This window comes from Lytechinus variegatus, chromosome 3, assembly GCF_018143015.1.
Source record: "Lytechinus variegatus isolate NC3 chromosome 3, Lvar_3.0, whole genome shotgun sequence".
Classification (NCBI taxonomy): domain Eukaryota; kingdom Metazoa; phylum Echinodermata; class Echinoidea; order Temnopleuroida; family Toxopneustidae; genus Lytechinus; species Lytechinus variegatus.
The window spans coordinates 49,416,817-49,439,359 of record NC_054742.1 but is presented as its reverse complement, the minus strand read 5'-3'; the positions used below and the strand labels follow the sequence as shown (position 1 = coordinate 49,439,359).

Genomic DNA, 22,543 nt, shown 5'->3' with positions numbered 1-22,543 from the left:
AATACAACACAGAGCTCACAAGGTCAGTATACAGGTATAGGCGTGGAACCACTTCATTCAAACAATATAGAATTAAACCAAATTTTATGCAAATTATGTCATGTACATTTTTTCTTTACCGATAATCCCGATCTGAATAAATGCCAGCGGTTACCCCCGTCCTTACAACCGTTGTTATTACGCTGCTCCACCGATTTCAACCGATTCGTATCCCGTCCTCCGCCGATCTAATGCTCGGAATGGATCGGGGTTCACATAAAAAAATCAAAATGACATAGATATCAGCAAACAACCAGTAGAACATCCGACAAATTAGATGTTTATGATCTTTAAAATGTTATGGTATATATAAAGATTTAAAGTCTCAGAAAAGAATGTATGTCATAAAGAGTTTTTTACTACATCCGTCCACATCCAGCAGCAGATATATAGAGAGTAAGAAACAGAAAGGGGGGGGGGTGAGGTGAGAGAGAAGAGAAGAGAAAGATAGAGAGACAGATCAAGGTGTGGTATGTGGGAAGACTGCAACACGCTTGTTACGTAGCCGTCTCGCGCGTGCACCCTTCCGAATTAGAAAGATCATCTGTATACTAGGACAACATCCTAGAGGTCTATTAAGACATCTTCTCGTGGTAGACTCCACATCTTCAACTATCGTATTTCATCCCACCACTCTCCTCCGACTAATGAATATCACTCCTTCGCATCTCAGTTCCACTCATATCGACGTTCTTCACTGCACTGCGTGGGGAAATAGAAAGAAAAAACACGAATTCTGAAGATGTTTTTCCAGAATGTATTAGTAGACGAACGCCCTTCGAATCTTTTTGGTTATTTGTATCGATGTGATACGAAGATTGTGTTATCAAGTGCATAATTACAGCTGGAGATTAATACGAACTTTAGAGGATCCACGACAAGCTCGAGTACAACTTTCACTACCTTGGATCTTGCGTCTTTTGATTGATTATACGTTATCTTTTGTATCGGTATTTGACTAATACATTATTGAATAACAATTTGCATCTGAAAGTGTAATCAGATTTATATTTTTTTTATGAACAGAAAATGGTATCAAATGAATGATGAAAGTTGTGGCCAACCACATTCTCCATCGCGTATAAGACCATAAACAGTGTGAGAATTTGATCTAATTTGATTGTCATTGAAGAGCAATATGGATAGTTACTACAATTCTACTTTACCCCCAGATGTCACTATCCTCGGCCAAGTCTTCGGCGATGATGGCGACGACGACAACAACGATGAGGTGATCGGATCTTCCTACAGCGTCCCTCTCCTGGTCGCTTACGTCACCTTTGCTCTCTTTGGATGTATCGGGAATATTCTCGTCATCGGTGCCGTGTTCGTACACCACAAACTTCGTGTTCTTAGTAACACTTTCTTAGTCAATCTCGCAGTCGCCGACCTCAGTGTGTCGGCAGTCATCAACGGTTTCGGTATCCTGGGACTTATCAATGTCCGATTCTTTGAAGACAAGCCAGCTCTCTGTGAAATCATCGGCATCGTATGCGTGACAAGGTATCGTTGATTCTCTTCTTGTGTTCTTATTATCAGACCTTGATAGGATTCATGACTTGAAATTGATATTTTGATTGTGTAATAATATTATGCAAGCAAGATACTTTTCTGCCGGAATGAGGGCGATTTGTTATTCGAAGAGACTACTAACTTGTGTGATCATACGGAAAAGTTTGAATCGATTGAAATAAAAATGTAATATGAAATATACCGTTTAACGTTAAAATTCAAAATTTTTAACATGAATGTAATAAATCGCAGATAATAGCAAGGAAATGAAGTGAACCCAAATTTATAGTTATCCCCCCTTTCATTCTTTAGTCGTTTGGATTATGCAAAAGGTTGCATCGTATGATTTTATCATAAAGAAATGATCATTGGTAGAATGATAGAATTGAACTAATATTTTACCAGTGAGAAGTATTCGAGACCCTCATCTTACGCACTACTTCACCACTGCTCAAGTGTGTCTCTTTCTTATTAATATGATTGACTCTTAATATTTGAATGTGTTCGTATTTGATGGATTATGTAACATAGTTATTTACACATACTTCAGGACAAGTGAGATAGCAAAAGATTTGCAACTATATCCCATCTAGTTATGTTTATCAACTTAGCGCGTTCGAATGTCTACCGTTCACTCAAATTACGTAAAGCATGTTCATATACGTAAAGTAATCGATACGATATGTATGTTCCAACAGCCGATATAAAGGCGACCGAGCTCACTGTCATTAGTTCTCTTCACTATTAGGTAATATTTAGTCAGGCATGCTTCGAAGGTTTTGTAAGTGAGGCAATTCAATTATTTCTCTTCCCAGCTCATTCATGTCTTACACTAATTGATTAGAATTATTGAATTTAGTACATTTTAAGTAGATATTATCAAAAGTAAACGTATAATTTTAAGGCCACTAAAATATATTGGAAGTAAGTTCAGCTAGGTATACATCTGTAAAAAAATGGGGGAAATTAGAATTAAAACTGGGGAGGGAAATAAATCTCATATCGCATTTATAACTTTTTTATAACTGATGCATGAATCGGAGGGAACGTTATTAACACCACAGGGCATGATAAAACGACTGACATCTCTCTCCAATATCAAAAAAATCTGTTCCCCGATGTTGTCTCTCTAACATTCAGACCGTTAGCCAATAAAACCAATGATGCATCTCGGAGATGGGGTGGGATGGCATGTATGTGAGTTTACTTCAATGTCGTAACGTCAAACTGTTATTGAATAGGCATAACCTATTACGGGGGGGGGGGGGGTATGACTGGATTGTGTAAGCAAGGGTGTTGTAATGTGGGCCGAAATTTTAACAAATGCTTTAGCACCCTCCTCCTCCACCCCCCTTGCTTTGATTTCCCTCCTCTTCCTGGGATTGCTTTTGTCGAAACTCTTGGACCTTCAAAATGATTTTAGATTATTTTTCATTCGAAAATTCAGCAGTGTCTCATTTTAACCAAATGTTTTTACAATAATGACAGTGCATCACAAGGGATAGACCGACGAGTTGCTCCAAGGTCAAAAAGTATTTGAACGGGTTAACCAAATTAGAAACACTATACATTGTTCAGCAATTGTTGGTACATTGATTAAGATACGAATATTTCGACTGACCGAATGTCAAAGTCAGAAACCACCGCGGAGAATCGTCAGTTCTCGGGAGAAATAAAGAATGAAGTGCCCTTGATAGAAATATGATATTTGAGATAAAAATAACCAAATTTCTGCTTTTATCATCATCCCAGGGAGGTCAAATCAGCCATCGCGGTTGCCCACATATTTCTTTAATTTAAGTGTTTTCCCTAATTTTTGAATGTTGACAGCATGAAATATTTTGTATTCTCGAGTAATTCAAGTTGATAGGTGTCTGTATACTCAGTAAACACATTGTTTAAAACGTTTAAACAGCTCATATAAGGTTCATTAAAGTAAACAGCGTTGTATTAAAAAAATGAACAGCTGAGGTTATGTGATGTTTTCATTCGTTTATGTACAAAATGATCTTTGTTTGACTTCTTTCTTTCTCATACAGATATCTAAAACAAGTTTCAGCCCTCGTTACTGGTTTTTATTAGTTCTGATTTTGTTTTATTCACTATTTCATCGGTAGGAATCCGATGCCCTTGGAACGATTTTTAAGTAGGGGTGCTAGGGGTTTTGTTTAAAAAAAAAGAAAATAAGGGTTGTCACTCCAAAATCAAGGGCCGGGGTTATCGCCAGAACAAAATATGAAAACATACAAACCACAAAGTTGGTGCTCTGAAATATCCGACATTTGGGTCAAATCTCGATATTTTAGCACACGAACCTGATTTCCAGGAAGAGTGGCCTGTTGTAAATGATATACGCAGCACCCCCAATAAACCCTGAAAGATCGAGTCCACCCCAAAAATGTTGATTTTAATAAAAAGAGAAATATCAAACTAGCATAATGGTATAAATTTCATCAAAATCGGATGCAAAATAAGAAAGTTATGGTATTTTAAAATATCGCTTATTTTTCACAAAACAGTGATATGCACAACCCAGTGTCATGTAAATGAGTCAGTCGATGATGTCCATCACTCACTATTTCTTTTTCTTTTTTTAATTGTTTGAATTATACAATATTTATTTTTTTACAGATTTGACAATTAGGATCAACTTGACTGAACCATATAGAATAAAACAATTCTAATTACACGTGGTCCAGGGGCGGATCCAGCTTTCACCGATAGGGGGGGCCGAAAAATATTTTCATCATAATTTTCTCGATTAGCCGCTATAAGTATAATCTGATGGTTTTTTTTGGTTGTATTTTTGGGGGTTTTCAGGGGTAGTCCTAACAAAAGACTGAAGTCTTAAGTATATGTTAGATTTTATTGTTATAAACAAGATAAGGTATCTCATGTGGTCTAAATATATAATGCGTGCGCGAAGCGCGTGCTAAAATTCTTTGATATTTTATGTCCTTAGAACTGAAGATTCTGATCATTTAAGTATCCAACTAAACAATGCGAGCGCGAAGCGCGAGCCGAAATTTTATTATAGTAACGTGAAAAGGGACTCAATTAGGAGTTTTTAGTGATTGATGAAGAGGATACATAATCAGCAATTAAATAATGAGAGTGCGAAGCGCGAGCTCAAAATTTTTGATATTCCGACCTTTAATCTAAGCGCTTATTTATTCAAATAAAGAACAAGCTGTGTGTCTTAAACAATTACATGCGAGCGCGAAGCATGAGCTTAATTTGTTGATATACTGACATGATAAAGGAGCATTTTGACAATATTTGGAAAGAATTTCCAAAGAGGATAGGTATCTCACGAATCAAACAATGCGAGCGCGCATTTGATATAACAATTTGTGTAATTCAAACAAAATAATAAAAGCTTGATGTGCAAGCTAAAATATTGTGTGGAAATTGATTTCAGAACTGGATATATTAAGTGTCTTTTAATCCTATTGAATGGGATTCATTACACAGGAAATGCGAGCGCGAAGCGCGAGCGAAGATTTTTAAATAAAGTATATTTTCCAATTCTTCCCATCACCCTTTTCTTGTTTCCTTTCCCGGTCGGGCCGGCCGTTACGAGGCTGTAAATTACACATCATGAGTATAATACCTCTTTCTTACTTTCTTTTCTGTTTTTCGTAGTTTCTATCAAGTTAAATAGTACACATTTTTCTGCAGGTTGTCAAAAAATACGGGGGGCCGGGGCCGGCTCGGCCCCCTCCTGGATCCGCGCCTGACTGGTCAGGGAGGAATTAATCATTGTTACACTTGACAATGTGGAAAAAATTAGAATATCTAATACTTCGTATAATTAAATACTAAAGAAATACTGAGTAGATGACGTCATCAGTCTCCTAATTTACATACCGACCAGGATGTGAATATAACTGTTTTGTGAAATTAAGCGAAGCTTTATAATGTCATAACTTTCTTATTTAACATCCGATTTTGATGAAATTTTCAGTTTTATTCTTGTTGGATTTTTCTCTATTTATTCAAATAAACTTTTTTTGTTGGGGTGGAATTGCCCCTCAGCACTCCCAGCCAGCATCCTCTCCTCCCATGGCCATGGAGGAACAGAATATGGTCGATGACGTGCGGATTTGTTTTCCACAAATGAATCTATCTGTCTTCGAAGCTATCATGATGTCTTTGAACATAACAATGATAAATGAAACTCACAGACATTCAAATTCGTCAAAAAAGAACGATGGTAGCATTTTAACTTGATGAGATTATAAGGAAAACTGGCGACATTAATTTGTGGCAAAAGTAAACCGCAGAAATCAGATTTCTTTCATGCACGCATCATTCGATAGAAACTGAAGAACGAGGAACGACATCTTTGTCAGAATTCATCAATGCTTAAATGCATTTTCTAAAACGATTTATGTGCTTTTAGAAAAACTTGCATTAGAGAACGGTCATGATTTGAATTTCATATTCATTTTTTTTTTCATTTCTCTTCATTGAGAGTCTTTTCTGCATGGTGTTCGACTATTGTCGTTACGTCATCGTAGTTTTATGAATTATATAATCATAATAATTACAGCATTCATAAGGCGCTTAGTACAGATGTTTCTAAGTGCTCAATTTTCTGAATATTAATTATTTACCGGGATTATTAGAACCAAAGTGTAATCATTAAAACTAATAAATGAATTAATTAACACATCTCAGATTAAAAACAGACAAACGAAAACAAAATGAAACAAAAACTTGTGCACATCCATGTAGACCAACCCACGACTGATATCAGAGTGGAAATATTTGCGTATTAAGAAGGTGTGACGGCATGTCTTTAATTAATTATTCAAATTCAAATTCGAATTAAATTACGATTTGTTCGCAAGAACACAGATCAATAAAGTGGTTCAATTTTATTCCTTTTTCCTCACCCTGCTCACTCATAACCTCAAAACAAAGTTGGCGTCAGGACTATTAAGGTTCATAGTACTGTGGATTGATATGGCCATGGATCATTACGTAAAATATGATACAGCTCAGAACGAAAATGATGCCTAACGATGTCTAATTGTTCAGAACGATAATACATACATAAATACAACCCATAGGCACTCATAAAATATATGCTTATGGATATTTACATTTGGAATATTGGAGATTTATGGAGGTTGAAAAAATGACATAGATATCTAGCGTTTCTTGGCCTGGATCGGAACCATTTTGTATTCGGACATTAGCGTCATTGCTTGAAATTCGACTCTCCTGCGCGGCGATTTTCTGGTCATCAAAACAGACAGAAAGGGAGCAATTTCACGAAGTGCTTTTCTTTGAGCACGATCTGTTGATTTGTTTTTGTCCATCACTACTTATCGTTTACTTGAACTGTCCTGAACAATTAATCTTTCGATGGGACTACTATTTTACAAAAAAGAGGGGAAAATAAACAGAGCAAGAAAGAAAAAAAATACATGAAGTAGTTTTAATAGGTGAATTGCCACTTGTTCTGTATACAGCAATAATACTTACAGTTTGTTCAGTATTTGGTCATGCATGACCAAAAATATAACTTTGGCGTCATCTGATTAGAGAAAACCTTAGAGCATCAATATGAAAGTTTCCTTCATATTTATAAGCATTTTTTGAATGTTTTCTTTAAAATGTGACGTATTTATTGATACACACCGTAGAGATGACCTGTTTATGAAACAAACTTTATTTCACTACTACTTTCAAAATAATAAGACAAAATAGAAATTGGACAATCTAGGCATTAGACGAAAAGACAGTTAGACCAAAGAAATATTAGACCAAGCGATAGTTGGTCTAAACGGTAAATAGAACAAAGTTGGTTTAGCCATGGCGGCATAAGGTAATAACTTTATGTCAATTTAGACCATCTGCGTGTAGACCAAGTGAATACATACTGTCTATCATGCAAAATCGTATAAACCGCATATTTGGAGAAAACAAAACAGACAATGGCATACAGATTTGGAAGGGTGCTTGTGGGTCTCTGGTGCCAGAAAGTTCCAAGGTCAAGGAATATAAAGGGGAATAGGAGAAAAGAAGAAAAAAAAGACTTGAATATTGATGAATATTACGTCAAAATCTAGCGCAAATTTTTATTTGGCCCATTACGCCAATGGATAAAAATAGATCACCATAACTATTTACTTATATTATGCTACGGTTCTCATATAAGTTTAAAAATATAAAAAGCAAAGTCTTGGACAAATTTCATGAAATTGAATTTATATTACAACGCTATAGTACCGACCCACTTTTCATCTGGATTCTCGGAATCTAGGCCTATAGGAAAAATGATAGTTTAATAACACTGCATTGCGATGTATACTACTTATTAGATCAGTTTGGACAATCGATACCTAACATGATTGAATCTATTCGTGTATTGGTAGATTACAGTGTTATTACGTCTTCTCAATCGATGGATCCTCGGCAATTGGGATTCCAATTGGTACTCGTCAGCATCTTGCAGTCATTGCTGGTTGAAGAAAATTGTTGGTGTTGGTGGTGATTTTTTACCTGATTGCTAAGAAAGCGTGAATGCTTGTGAGCAAGCAACCAGAGGACCGACGGCTTAAGGTCCCCTCCGAAGGACCTGGTACAGAGGATTAATGCCTTATATACCAAAGGGCACTAGCGCACCAAGTGGTAATCGAACCCGGGTCACCGGAATACGAATCCCCCGCTCTACCGACTGAGCTATCGCGTGTATGGAGGGTGTGATTGTAGCTATATTTACCTATAACCATCTTCAATATTGTTATTCAATAATCATGAATTAGGCTCCACCCTCAGCATGCATGTGAATCATCCCATCGTACAATGAACAATTAAATCATAAAAATCCTCATATACAGGCTTATATGACCAGTTTAGAGCTTGGTTGTTCTGTGTAGAAGTAAGTACGTCATTTCCTTGTACACTGTTGTAATTATAGGGAGCATGACCATGTCCTAATTACACATAAACTCATATTCACGCTTCTCAATGACTTGGTTATTAGACTACACTACCAATTATTGCTTAAATGCATAATACGATCTTTAAGAAACGAACATTGTCATCTGATATATTCCTACGTTTGTTTGTGTTTTTTTTTCTTCAAACTATACGCTCATTAGGACATCAATGAATTTGAAGAACTATGTGAACAGCTTTAGAATATCTAAACCCGCTGAAAGTCGATGTTTTCAGTTGCAGTAAAATGTCAATTAAACGGAGTATGATGATCGTATAGTGATTAATCGTGACTTTATGTCCATCTTTGGGGTTCTATGGACCTCCTATTTTCGACTAGAATCCAGATGAATACCATTTTAGTTACACCCTCTATTCTTTCCTTATAGCACATTAAATATTGTGGTGTTAAAAGCGACACCAGTTGGTGTAAATAGAGGACCACACCCTGAGGTGTTAAAACTACACCCTAGAGATTGAACATAACACTAAAGAGTGTAAATATAACAACCAAATGTGTTGTAATAACACCTATGGGTGTAAAACTAACACCACCAATTTAACACCGGTGTAAAACAACTGGTGTGGTCCTCTATGTACACCGGTTAACACCACAGTTTTTACTGTGCACAAAGTCAAGTCTGATCCATCTCCAGCGAATTCTTTGTATGATGGTATCTTTATTTTGTTCCATGTTTCATTGGTTTCATTAGATGTGCATATTTCAACGTAATTATGTAAGATGTGGGGCTCCGTTTCAATGAGTAAAATTTAGCCTCCAGCAAAGTATTATACTGCAGGGTAATATATTGTCTTATTAGCCCAAGGTTCACTTGGTCAAACAGGCGCTGATTATCAAACTGCTCCTTACGTCATTTTTAGGTCTGATGACCCATTCTTGTCTAATTTCATTCTAGTGACTTAATTATTGAGATCTAAACACGGTTGGGGAAAGGAATGTTTGTCATTGTAATAATACATGTAATAAATTACATGTATTTATATTTACAGCTGCAGATACCCTTACAAAGGACCCGTCTACTATTTTCTATTTCACTGGCATACGAACAATTCTGTCAAAATATTTTACGTCATACGTAAACGTAGCAATCGTGAACAACAATATAATAGACGGGTCTTCTTTCCTTCTTTCTTTTATGTCTTGTTCTGTCCTCCTTGTCTTGTCTAGTAACCTGTGTGTCCCTGTTCTATGTAACTTTATCAGTTTTTGTCCTTGTCCAGTTTCTGTAACTTTCTCCGAGCTCAGCTCTATTTTTTCTATAATTATTTTTAGCTATCAATGATTACACATGAATTATTTGTTAAGGGCTTATCCACAACAAGCTTTTGCTTACTTTAGGTCCATCCACTTAGAATCTGCATTTGTATTATAATAATGCTGATGCATACTATTTCGGAATGAGTTGTATGTTTTTCTTTGTATTTTGATTGATTTGTGGAAAATAAATGAAATGAATGAATGAATAAATTCAAAAAGCATGTACATAATGCACTATCATCTGTGCGAGATTCATTGAAAATATACGTATAAGAGCTACAAAGTATATGCCTAATTTTAATGAAAATATAATGGGCTATAATATTATGCTTGCTTTAGAGTATATTTTTTGTATATTAGTATCAACTTCCCATGTTCATGATGTTGAAAATGACTGGCGGCTGAGAGAAATAGAGAGGGAGATTGGAGAGCGGAGAGAAAATGTGTGCATAGTTAAAATCAAATTATCATGAACAGATTTATTAAAGGAAATGCAGTCAAAAGGGAGTGATGGAGCCTATCATGATAAAGTTGCACTTTGCTATCGTCTTTTATTTGATAAAAAATGCATCAATCATTTTCTTACAGAGTTTAATCATGCATGTTCTTTTTTTCACAAACCATGAACTTCTTAATCATCATATTTTGTTCAAAACGAAAATTTGGCGCAGTTTTGATGTTTCTAAAAAGCTCTTTTTCGTTTGTTTGTTCTTTTATCCGTTTAATTTCACATCAACTAAGTGTGAATAATAAATTGATACAAGTTTCCAAGCTCTGTTTCGTGAAGAAATATGGGTTCCGATCGATATCTTTAGATTACATATGCCCTTGACTATCTAAAGGAGATATGAAGTTCTTCAAAAATCATTCTTCGCTATACGCCCACGCTTTCGTTAATGCCTGTATAGGAATTAAACAAGTAAAAGAGTTAGTACAGTCATCAAAACCAGAATTGAGGCAAACGAAATATTCATTGGCTTTCGGGGGGTGGTGACGCATTGGAGGGGGGGGGGCAAGGGACGACCGGCCTCCTATAAGTTGTAAAAAAGAGGGGAAAATGGAAGGGATGGAGATAGGGGGAGAGAGGCGACAGAAGCAGCATCGAGAAGAGAAGAATAGGCAAGGTGTCTCTATATTACCTATGTTATTCGATAAATGAAAAAAAAAACAACCTTGCCCTCTCCCCACCATTCAACCACGCCCGCGTGGCTTTCATAACCATTACACAAGTTGCAGATGCGCATACAATTAGGATAATGTCGACAGTTCCTGGCTTTCACCAATTACTTTATTACAGTGCTTTGTGCATGCATGCAACCAACACCAACATTAAGTCATTCCAGAGATGCCTTTTTATCTCTGTCCAACAAACCAAAGATACCATCATCATAATAAGCATTTAATTAACATCTCACCCCCGATACGTGTTGAGATATGCCTGCAAAGGTGTGTCAATAAAACTAGTTGGATGCCATACTTTCTTGGTAGTTACGTAACGATTGTCGTATTGTTTGTCAGCATCCGCTGCCAAGTATAAAGTTATTATTCCTCAAAGATAAAGCTGAGTGCCGACAGTCTGATAAATATTTTAAAAGAAACTGTCAGTTAAATAAAATGGCAGTAGTTGATTATGTAAAGACTAAGCGTACGTTATGACTCTATCACTCTAAATCTAATTGAAGTCGATTGAAATTCTTAAAAAAGTATTCTTTTCCTTTAAAAGCCGTGGTGTATAAAGCAGGAAAAGAACGTCAGAGACAATACATGCTCCCCTTATGACATCGGGCCGGAGCAGGCGCCAAAACTATATGGCCCTTCAAGTTCTAACGCTGGAAGTTTACTTTTGTATTATTTATTTGTTTTTTACTCCTTCTTTTTAATGCAATGCAGCATATTAAAGCTAGAACAACATAGAATCCAATCAATAACTCAATATTCTGATAGCCATTTAAAGTTCACAGAGTTTGAGCAATATGTTTCCTCCTCAAATATGCATGTCCATTTCATGTCACTCCGTAACCACGTTTATGAATATTCATATCTCATTAATTCAGTGGATCAAGATAACAAATGTTATTATTTGGAAAGTTGGTTTCATTAACTAATACTTGTTTCTGAACATGCTGAGTGTCGCTCCGTAACCGTGGAACTGCCCAGTTTCGATTTTATTCCAGAATGAAATAAAAATATATATTTTGTGAACCGAAAATGTTGACGTTAACTTACATAAGGAAAAGTTGTAATTGGGATATAAAAGAAAACATCGCCAAGTGCACAGAGCATGACAGATTAAGAAATCATACAGAAAAGCTAACATAGTGGAACATGGACAATATGACAATTATACAAGATAGATAAAGAAGACACGAACCCAATTATTGCTTATTATTCTGAAATAGGGCCTAATCATATATCATTTATTTAGTTTATCATGATGAAATCATGTTTTATCCCAAAATGAGTATCATGCTTATACGCTTGAATGAATATAGATTGTTTCAGGGAGTGAAACAAAATATCAACCAAAGTTTCTAGATTTAAATCGGGTAAGGAAACTATTCATCAATCATCCTCCATTTCCTGGAAGGAATATTAGGAGTTTGGGACGGTATATCTATGAGACGAAAATTATTTGCCGATTTGAAGACAATCTATATCTTTACGTACTAAATTTTGACAAGAATTTGCAAATGTGCCCCTGAAATCCAAAACGAAAATTTGTGCATAATACTTCTAGTGCCAATGACTCGGCAAGTCTGCATGCTTTCAGATTTCAGTTGGATATATATACGAGAAATTTAATATTTCAACAAAATATACATACTTTGTGCTTTGAGAACTTGATTAAAATTCGTAATCACAATATTTTCTGGAAAGCTACTTCAATGTACGATCAAAAGTCGAAGGGGGGCAATTTTTTTGAAATATGGCAGTAGAATTCAAATAAGCATTTATTTGAGACACGCACTCTCTTTAGACATGTTTGTGGTCCTGTTCATTCTATGAATATGATCACAGTTAGGGTGTGTTTGTTAGGAATGGTAGACGACGGTGTGTGAGTAGTCTGCTAGGCAAACCCTTCGCTCGAGTTAAGGGTCTGAATGTGCAGCCTACTCATGCCTTGTGTACTGAAGGTCGAACAGCAAGATTTGTATTGTTAGTCTTTGCGTGGAGGCACACTTGTTGATCAAAGTTCCAATGAGGGTCTGTGCCTGCAGACTAGTGTTTGGGGTGGGTTCGTGGGTATGTGTGCGGAGGATACACTGTAAAAACTGTGGTGTTAAAACTGACACCAATTGGTGTTAATAGAGGACCACACCCTGAGATGTTAAAATAACACTCTAGAGATTGAACGTAACACCAAAGAGTGTAAATGTAACATAGGTGTAAATCTAACACCACCAATTTAACACCGGTGTAAAATAACTGGTATGGTCCTCTATGTACACCGGTCAACACCACAGTTTTTGCTGTGTATGATTGCGTGAGGGCGTGTATGTGTGTGTGTGTAAGAGAGAGATGAGAGGGGTAAACAAAATAGAGAAAAAAAGGACGATGGGACATGGGGAGGGAGAAAGAAAAGGAGAGAGCAAGAGAGGGGTTATAGAGATGAACGTCGCTAAATACCATTCTCCGCATTTATGAACCTCTTATTTCTACTTTTCGTAACCCGATACAGATCAATCGTAAACATTCATTTCTTGAGATAAAAATAATATAATAATCGCCCCCTCAACTGTTTACACAAATATCATGTTTTGAAATATCCACAAGTAACCATAAAAAATGCATGTTTAACAATAACGTCTTGTATAACACGAGGATTTGCATGAGGACGAGGAAATTTGATATCGAGAGAGACGCCATTTCAGAACGGCAATCAACAAGTATACTTCCTTTACCAAGCACGTTCCCTCAGGCTTTTTCCCTCTGCATGTCCTATAATAGAGCTGTTTTCTTTTGACGGGATATTGTGACACGAAAATTTAAGGTCACTGTTTTCAGCTTTTTCCTTGAGATTCTATTGTAATAACTGAATGGACAGAATATTCTATTTTTCAAAATTAACACATAGACACATAGTGGAGTGGAATATAAAAAAAAAAATATATATATATATATATATTAGCTAGTGCTAAAGAAAATAATTCTCTATTGGTGGGCTTTGTATTCGTGGATGTACAGGTATGTTGCATGTGTACGTGTTCTTGTCTTAATAACTTTGTCCTCAATTTATTCCTGATTTCTTTTCTAAGTTTAAACTCCAAAGAAATGATGATTTCAAATTGAGGTATAGTGGATCTTATTACACAAACATCAACGGTCTCATTCCAGTATGACGTGAATAAAAAGTGAATATCGGATACAAATCATATGGTTGAACATCGGAGAATGAGCTAGATTAATGAAAATACCAGGAAAATGCCAGAAATTACAAATTTTTTTTATTTTCCTCACACGTGTCCTGTACAGTCACGTGGCTTATTCACTATCTTAGAATGCGCAAATAATGATGTGTAATTACATTTAAATGAAACATTGATTTTGATTTCTTGTTTCGGGTGATTTTATATATTTGGTAAGATCAGACAATGATTGTACTGAAACACTTTTTATGAGAATAATTTCTGCTACAATCTCAGTTAAGCTTCAGCGATAGTGTATCGACTACTAGAATCCATGCTATATTCCGACTTTCATTACTAAAGACGTTTTTGCGATGATCTCAGGCTGACATTCTCTTGAAAAGGGGTTGATCGAAGCAAACAATCTGTTGGTGAATATACTTTTATCCGATTGACAAAAATGATGACCATCGACCCAAAATTCAGTTAGACAATAACCAATAAATGTTTATATATAAACATACATGCATACACCCCCCCAACACACACACATAATATATATTCGTTGTTGTTGTTTTTTGTCTGTCACACATTTACCAACTTATTAGTTATTTTGGCTAATACTTTTCAGAGTGACCCATGTTCCTAAAGCTCACCAGGCCACTTTGTCTCATTATTTGACCATCGACATTGTCTTTATTATAGGTAAAAGAGTTTCAGTATGACCTCAAGCGAATGGCCTATCTCTTCAAAGATGGCATTTTTTTAATTCCGCAAGGATGTTCCTTTGGCCCGTTCCTACCCTCATATATTGCATGTAAATGATTTTGTAAACTTATCTTTTTTGGTTATATATTCTTCACTCATGATGCTTGTGTATTTTTCTCATACAAGTCCACAATGGACTGCTATTACCCGACCTTTGATCTTACGTATATTTGGTAAAGTGCATAAATGTAATTAAAAATCAGCGTGATATTCAGCAATCCCGTTTTCCGGGGGATTGGTGTTTGAAAGGTACACATGGGCGTTTTAGGGTATTTTATTTCATTTATTTTATTTTATTTATTATCTGTATCAAAGTAAAAGTTCTAAACCATTATTTCATAGGCATAAAGTTCTTCTCAAAAATATTTTCGGTTGATTATAATCAATCAAAATTGGGAGACTATATTTCTAATAAAGCCAAGCAGGATTTGATCGTGAAGTCGGATTCGCAGTCAGTGAACTCGATACGTGTTTAGCCTTTGGTCACAATGACCCCCTAGGTTCGAAGACGGTTGCAGCCTGGGAGAGCGGGTCAGAACCAAAGGGTATTACTCCTAAACTAGCAAGGGGAGATCGAGTTGGAAATGAAAAGGGAATTGAAGTGGAGTTGGGATGGCATGGGTCAGTCCTTCTTCTGATGAACCCTGAATAAAATGAGAAAGGTGGAATTATGAAGAGAGACATCCGAAGAATTACAGGAAATGAAGTCGTAGGGGTATGTTTGAGGTAAAAGGAATAAGTGTGATAATAAGAGAGAGAGGGTAAACGAGGACAGTGAGGGAGAGACAGGGGAACTAAACAGGCTAGGAAAGGAAGTATAACTAGAAATAGAAATAAGTTAATGGATATAGACTTACAAATTGCTATTTTGTATTCATGGTATTGCAACGTCCTCTGATCATGGTGATTTCAGGATTAAAATTTCTTGAGAACATAGATTAGGAGCATGAGGTCATTGAAAAATAAGGATAATATCCAGAATCCGCCAGAAAAGGATATCAGAATCAAATTATATATGAATTACTTTTGCATCCCTTTCCCTCGTATATTATTTGGTGATGATGTATTTTTTATTAGTTCATGAAGTTGTGATTACCTATGATCATAAATCTTAGGCAATGCATATGTAATTTAAGGCCCTTCATCTTCGTGATTATTTCAGTAATGCACGGTGTGACGTCATGCTAACCCTGCCACTTTTTCATTGTATTTTTGTTTTCTAACTGATGACCCATTTTATATAGGTGGTTCTTACAGCAGGCTTAATCCATAACAGTGAGCATCCTTTTAACTTCTGTAACTACTGAACTAACCCACAGTCGGGTTATAATAGTTATAAAGCGATGCCCGAGTGATTTGCTTTTCAAAACTAAATAATCCTCTATAGCATTGTTTCACACGTAATTCTGCTCTTTATTTCCAGTTGTTGCGGATCATTATGGAGCTTAGCAAGCATCGCCATCAATCGGTACATCGCCATCTGTCATCGAGATCTTTACCGTCGCATCTACACTCGACGGACCATGCCCCTTCACCTCATCCTCATCTGGACTGTATGTTTCCTCGCCGACATCCCCAACCTCTTCGGCATGGGCGATCACGAGTTCGACCCGGTGCTCCTGGTCTGTACGTTCGACTACCGCGAGTCGTACAACTACAATATTTTCCTCTTCATCTTGGCCTTTTGTCTCCCAATGGTGTTCATCTCGTTTAGTTATGTAAAAATCTTCATCTACGCCAAGGGAATCTCACGGGAGCTACGCAATCTCCAAATTGGTAATGACGGTGATCTCACATCTCGGGCACATTATCATAGGCGGCGGAAGCGGGAGGGACAGGGGGGACGTGTCCCCCCCTAAATTTGAGGAGGGGGGGACGGTCCCCCCCCCCCTAAATTTGTTGTTGATGACCTTTTTTTTTTTTTTGCTTGTCAATTTATTTTCCTACGTCCCCTCTTAAAATTTTGGGTTGAAAACCTTTTTTTTTTTTCCTTGCAAAATTTTTTGGGTTGTCCCCTCCTAAAATTTGTGGCTTCCGCCGCCAATGCATCTCGGGCACATAATAATAGGCTCTGGCTTTCAAATGTTGATGCATAGGGGCACCACCCCCCCCCCACCCCCACCAAAAAAAACTTAAAGAAAAGGGTTAAATGTGGAATTATTTCGGGGATGTTGTGTTGAAATCTGTCACAAGGTTAGATTTTAGATATAAAAGGGAAGTAGGGAACACTTTTGCCCTGTCACTTCATTCGCTTGCGACTATCTAGAAATTTCCCTATATACACCATGTTTTGCCCCCTCAAAATGGTTGACTCATACGCACTGATAGTGGGTTAGCTAGACCCATACAGATGTATATATAGCGTTATTAGTATATATCTCCATGGCTAGACCATACTGAATAGGAGGGGGGCACACATCAATTTTCCATATTCTTGTGGCATCCACTGACGTACTAGAAGGGACTGGCTTGACCACCAAAAATGTTTCACGACAAAAAAAAAGGGAGACAAAAGAAAGAAAAGGAATAGAAAAGGGGGGGGGGTAAGATTTCATGATATTATCTGAATATTATTGTCATGTCTAAATCTTTCTCAAATTTAGATTTTTGTATAAAAATGTTACACAAATTATTTACTTGTTTGTTTCATCTTGCAGCTTTTTTAAAATTCTACCCCAAGCAATGTCTGGCCATCTCATAATGTTTGGCTCGTGATGCCAATGCTTGCACTATACCGTTAGCAATAGCTTTTATTAATGCATTTTCATTATACTGCACATGCATTAATAATAAGTTTTACATTGTTTATAAAGATTGTTAATGTTTGATTATCTGTAAACTCTCTTACCAGACAAGGATAACGAAAAGAGCAATAAGAAGCACTACAAGATTCGTGTAACCGATCGTCGTCTCCTTCGAACGATCATGATGCTCGTCATCTTCTTCAGTCTCATGTGGGCCCCATTCTCTTTGATCGTGGTCATAGACCGCGATACTACCTTCCCACCTCTGGTCTATATCCTTGTCGCCAGTCTCTCTCATACTAACTCCAGCATCAACTGGCTTCTCTACTGCGCCACCAATAAAAACTTCCGTGAGGGATACAGGTGAATAACCCCTTACATGTTTTTTTTTTCCAAATCAGAATAGTTCCAATTATCGGATGATTATCACATTCTATATACGTGACAAAGTATAATTTTGACGACTGAAATTCTTATAGACATTTTTGTTTCAAATGTTTAAAGGTGGCTTGATTTTCATGTATAATTTAATAACATTCCTTATTCATCATTTGGTGTTTATCTGAACAGAATAAATAACATAATTTTCAAGATATTATAGCAAATAGCAATCATATTTCAAAATGACGACAATTTGTTGGGTTTTTTTTTTTGTTGTAAATTTTCAATGATATCCGCCATGATTGTGAATCAGTAAAAACAAATTATGATTACGCCAAATAATGTACACAATCGTCATTGCATGGGTTATTTTTCTGACGTGAATAGATAAAAACCGGACAGAAGCTGAACCTTTAAACATCATCGATAAAGTCAGAAAGATATTTTCTTTCGGTCCAAATTCAAAATGACGACAATTACAATAAGAAATTAATTTGATTATTGATTCATAAATTGTGAAATTATTTTGTTTTATTAGTTATTTTATTCAGTATTTCTTCAATGTATAAAATGTTGATGTTCCTCATTCCCTAAAGGTTAATGTCCTCAGTTGCAACATTTAATTCATGGTTAATGTAATTATCTTCCTTTCGGTAATGTATACAGGACCTTCATCTGTAAGGTATGCTTGTGTGGGATGGTGAAAACCAAGAAGAACTTCAGTATAGACATGGGCAAGATAATGTTCAACCGCAGAACGAACAACGAATCGATGTCAAGAGATATGTCTCGAACAGGAGGTCAGCGAACCACCGAAGATCAACTCTAGAATGAAAAGAGGAAAAGAGATCAAGATATGACTGTAAAGAGTTGAGAGGAAAGGAGAGAAGGAATGGAAAACAGCAGAGATTCCATGCATGGATTTAAAAAACGACACTTTATCAATGATCATACTTCATTCGAGTCGATTGCTGGTCAATTTGATCAATTTGTTCAATGTACATTATTATATAGCTTATCTACCTTTTAGTGCTTTGAAATATTTTACAATAAATTTTTCGCGTAATTTTGGCAGAATTTTTTTTCAGATAATTTGCTACTTAATAGAAAAATACTTAACCATTTTCATGATGTTCCAATTTCATATTAAAGTTTTTTAATTTTAATTTTATTATACATTAATCTAATTTCGCTTTAGCATGTGACTATGTCTTTTTTGTGAAGCATTTGACTCATATTCAACATAATAGACTTTTCCATAAATACAGATTCTCGAGTGGAATCCAATTACTCTGTTTGTAAAGAAAAATACAGATCCTGCAGCTACGATAATTATAATGATATCGACACTAGGTGGCGTTATACAACGTTTATCTCGTGCCCTATCTACCCCCGGTATCTTAGTCAGGCAGCATTATGTCATCTACTTCGAAAAATTGGCTAAGTCTGATTTTTCACTTTTATGTGATTGGTGACATCATAAGGAACAACTTCCAACTTGGTGACAAATTTCTAATGGTTATCTTGACCATGTGAGGGGTCAAAATTGGGTCAATAGGGGTCAATTTTTGGAATTGCCCCGATTGTGTTGAGTCATATATCAAATTGTTTGTCTGGCTATACTGAACAAAAAAGTGTACACAACCATATACTCGTGACCTCCCATTAAAAAGTTATACCCGGAAATGTCAAGAGGTCAACGAACTTTCGTTATGTATATTATATGGCCAATTACACTGAAGGTGATAAAAAGCTAATATTTTCGTTTTTTGTGTTTTGCATGTGTGTACTTTTTTATTTTAATAAGTTCATCTTCAGAAGTCGTTACCCAGAAGATATTAAGGGTCAAGACAAGGTCAGGGAAAGGTCAAGAGGTCAACAAACTTTCACTGGTAGCCAAAATACACTATAAAAGCGGTTTGAATTTAGAAGTAGGTTCTTCATTTTGAAAAGTCTCTAAGAAGACATTATCCATTAGATAAAAAAGGGGGTAAAATGTGCTCATTTAGGAACAAAATAGATAAACAGTGATAGACGTCGAATAGTTTGAGTGTGGTATCATGGTTTATTGCAGCAATACCTTGCAACGACTTGACAAAACCTATAAAAACCGTATCATCTTCATGACGTTATAAGTGCAACCAGCTCTTTCCGAGTTGCTTGATTTAGGAACTCAATTCAAGTTCTTTTCATTTCCAATTTACCAGTCTTTGATATGTAAAGAAACATTTCATCCATTTGCTTTGTACATAATATTTTAATCAACAGAAAATATTGTAATGTACTGGGGTATATGTGTAATACTATGCTAATAAACACATCGATTGATCAGTGCTCCAACTCCAAAGAAAGATGCCCAACATCTTATTTGACTTAACTTACGAATAAGATAAAGAGGTTAGGATTGAGGATGATATGACAAGTTGGGCTCCAATCAATTGTTCCTTGATTAATTGGAACGAGTGACTGTTATATTATTTCTAACAAAGAGGCAACATTTTTCAGGCATGCTCATTGTAGTCGTTAGTGTCCATTATGAGGATGTGATATATTCTGACCATTTTTGGAGCCAAAAAGGACTGCACAATATTTTTGATTGTGCTGTCATTAACACGGCTTTTCAGGCCTACTATTTTATCAAGTTTTTTTTTCCAGAGCATACAACGTGAATCTAAACTTAATACCTGTTCTCAAGATAGTGATATGCATAGATGCTGATTGTTCTTTTGTCGTTTTTTTTCTCCTACTTTGTGAACTACCTGGATGTTGCCAGAAATAATAATCACATAAAATTTCATTGAAGTAAACCACGGCCATGCCGCAGCGGGCGGAGGTGGCAGCGGCCCCCAGAAATTGTGAAAACTTGCATATTTTTTTTTTACTGAAAGATACATAATAATTGACCAAAAGTATGCACGAAATCTATAAATTTCTCTTTACAATATTCAAAAGCGGCCCCGATGATTAGCTCAGAACAGCACAACACCAGAATTGTGTAGTCCTTTTTGCTGGCTCCAGAGATCGAGTAATGGTCAGAATATATTACATCAGATAATTGACATACACTTCTACAATACGCATGCCTGCATAATGTTGCCTCTTTGTCAGAAATAATACAACCGTCACACATTTTGAATTAATTAAGGAGCAATTGGAGCCCAACTTATAATATCATCCTCAATCCAAACCTCATAATATTATTCTTAAGTTAATCCAAATGAAATGTTATGCATCTTTCTTAGGAGCTGGGGCACTGGTCAATCGATGTTTATTCTGTTAACATAGTATTACACTTATACCCTACTACAATACAATAATTTCTGTTGATTGAAATATTCTGACAAAGCAATGAAGGAAATGTTTCTTTGCATATGAAAGACTAGTGAAAATGAATTGAACTTTAATTGATTTTCTTAAAAAAGAAACTCGGAAAGAGCTGGTTGCACTTATTACATCATGAAGATGATAAGATTTTAAGGGCATAAGGGTTTGTCAAGTTGTTTCAAGGTATTCCTGCAATACCATGATACCACACTAAACGCATTCGACGTCTATCTCTGTTAATCTATTTTGTTCCTAAATAAGCATCTTAATTTATTTAATGCTATAGATACAGACTTTTCAAAATAAAGAACCCATAAAAAATGAGACTTCTACGATTCTAGTCGCTTTTAGTGTATTTTAGCTACATATTGACCTTTTGACCTTTCCCTGACCTTGTCTTGACCCCAATATCTTCTGGATAAGGACCTCCGAAGGTGAACTTATTAAAATCGAAAATAAAACAGTACAAACATGAAAAAGAAAAGAAAGAACCCCCGGAAAATAGCTTTCTTAACACCTTCAGTGTAATTTGCCATATATACAATGTAACGAAAGTTCGTTGACCTTTTGCTATTTCCGGTCATAACTTTTTTACGGGAGTATATGATTGTGTACACTTTTTTGTTCAGTATAACCAGAAAAACAATTCGATGTATAACTCGACACAATCGGGGCAATTCCAAAAATTGACCCCTATTGACCCCATTTTGACCCCTCACATGGTCAAGAAGACCATTAGAAATTTGTCACCAAGTTGAAAGTTGATCCTTGTGATGTCACCAATCACATAAAAGTGAAAAATCAGACTTAGCCAATTTGTCGAAGTAGCCTGTAAATCATGACATATGCTGCCTGACTATCTGCCCTTTCCATGGATAAAAACTTGAAACTATACTACTACTACTACTACTACTACTACTACTACTACTACTACTACTACTACTACTACTACTACTACTACTACTACTACTACTACTACTACTACTACTACTACTACTACTACTACTACTACTACTACTACTACTACTACAACTACTATACTACTACTACAACAACAACTACTGCTACTACTACTACTAGGCCTACTACTACTACTACTACTATATACTACTACTACCACTACTACTACTACTACTACTACTACTACTACTACTACTACTACTACTACTACTACTACTACTACTACTACTACTACT

The 22,543-nt window shown here is 36.0% G+C and overlaps 1 protein-coding gene across 1 annotated transcript; it reads left to right on the top strand.

Annotated features, from left to right (window-relative positions):
• Window positions 1-622: 622 nt before the first annotated feature.
• Window positions 623-19,305, top strand: LOC121412219 (melatonin receptor type 1A-like). Its single transcript, XM_041605128.1, has 4 exons — window positions 623-1,542; window positions 16,322-16,674; window positions 17,750-18,005; window positions 18,690-19,305. The coding sequence occupies exons 1-4, from the start codon at window positions 1,178-1,180 to the stop codon at window positions 18,850-18,852; spliced, it is 1,137 nt and encodes a 378-aa protein (XP_041461062.1). The 5' UTR covers window positions 623-1,177; the 3' UTR covers window positions 18,853-19,305.
• Window positions 19,306-22,543: the final 3,238 nt, after the last annotated feature.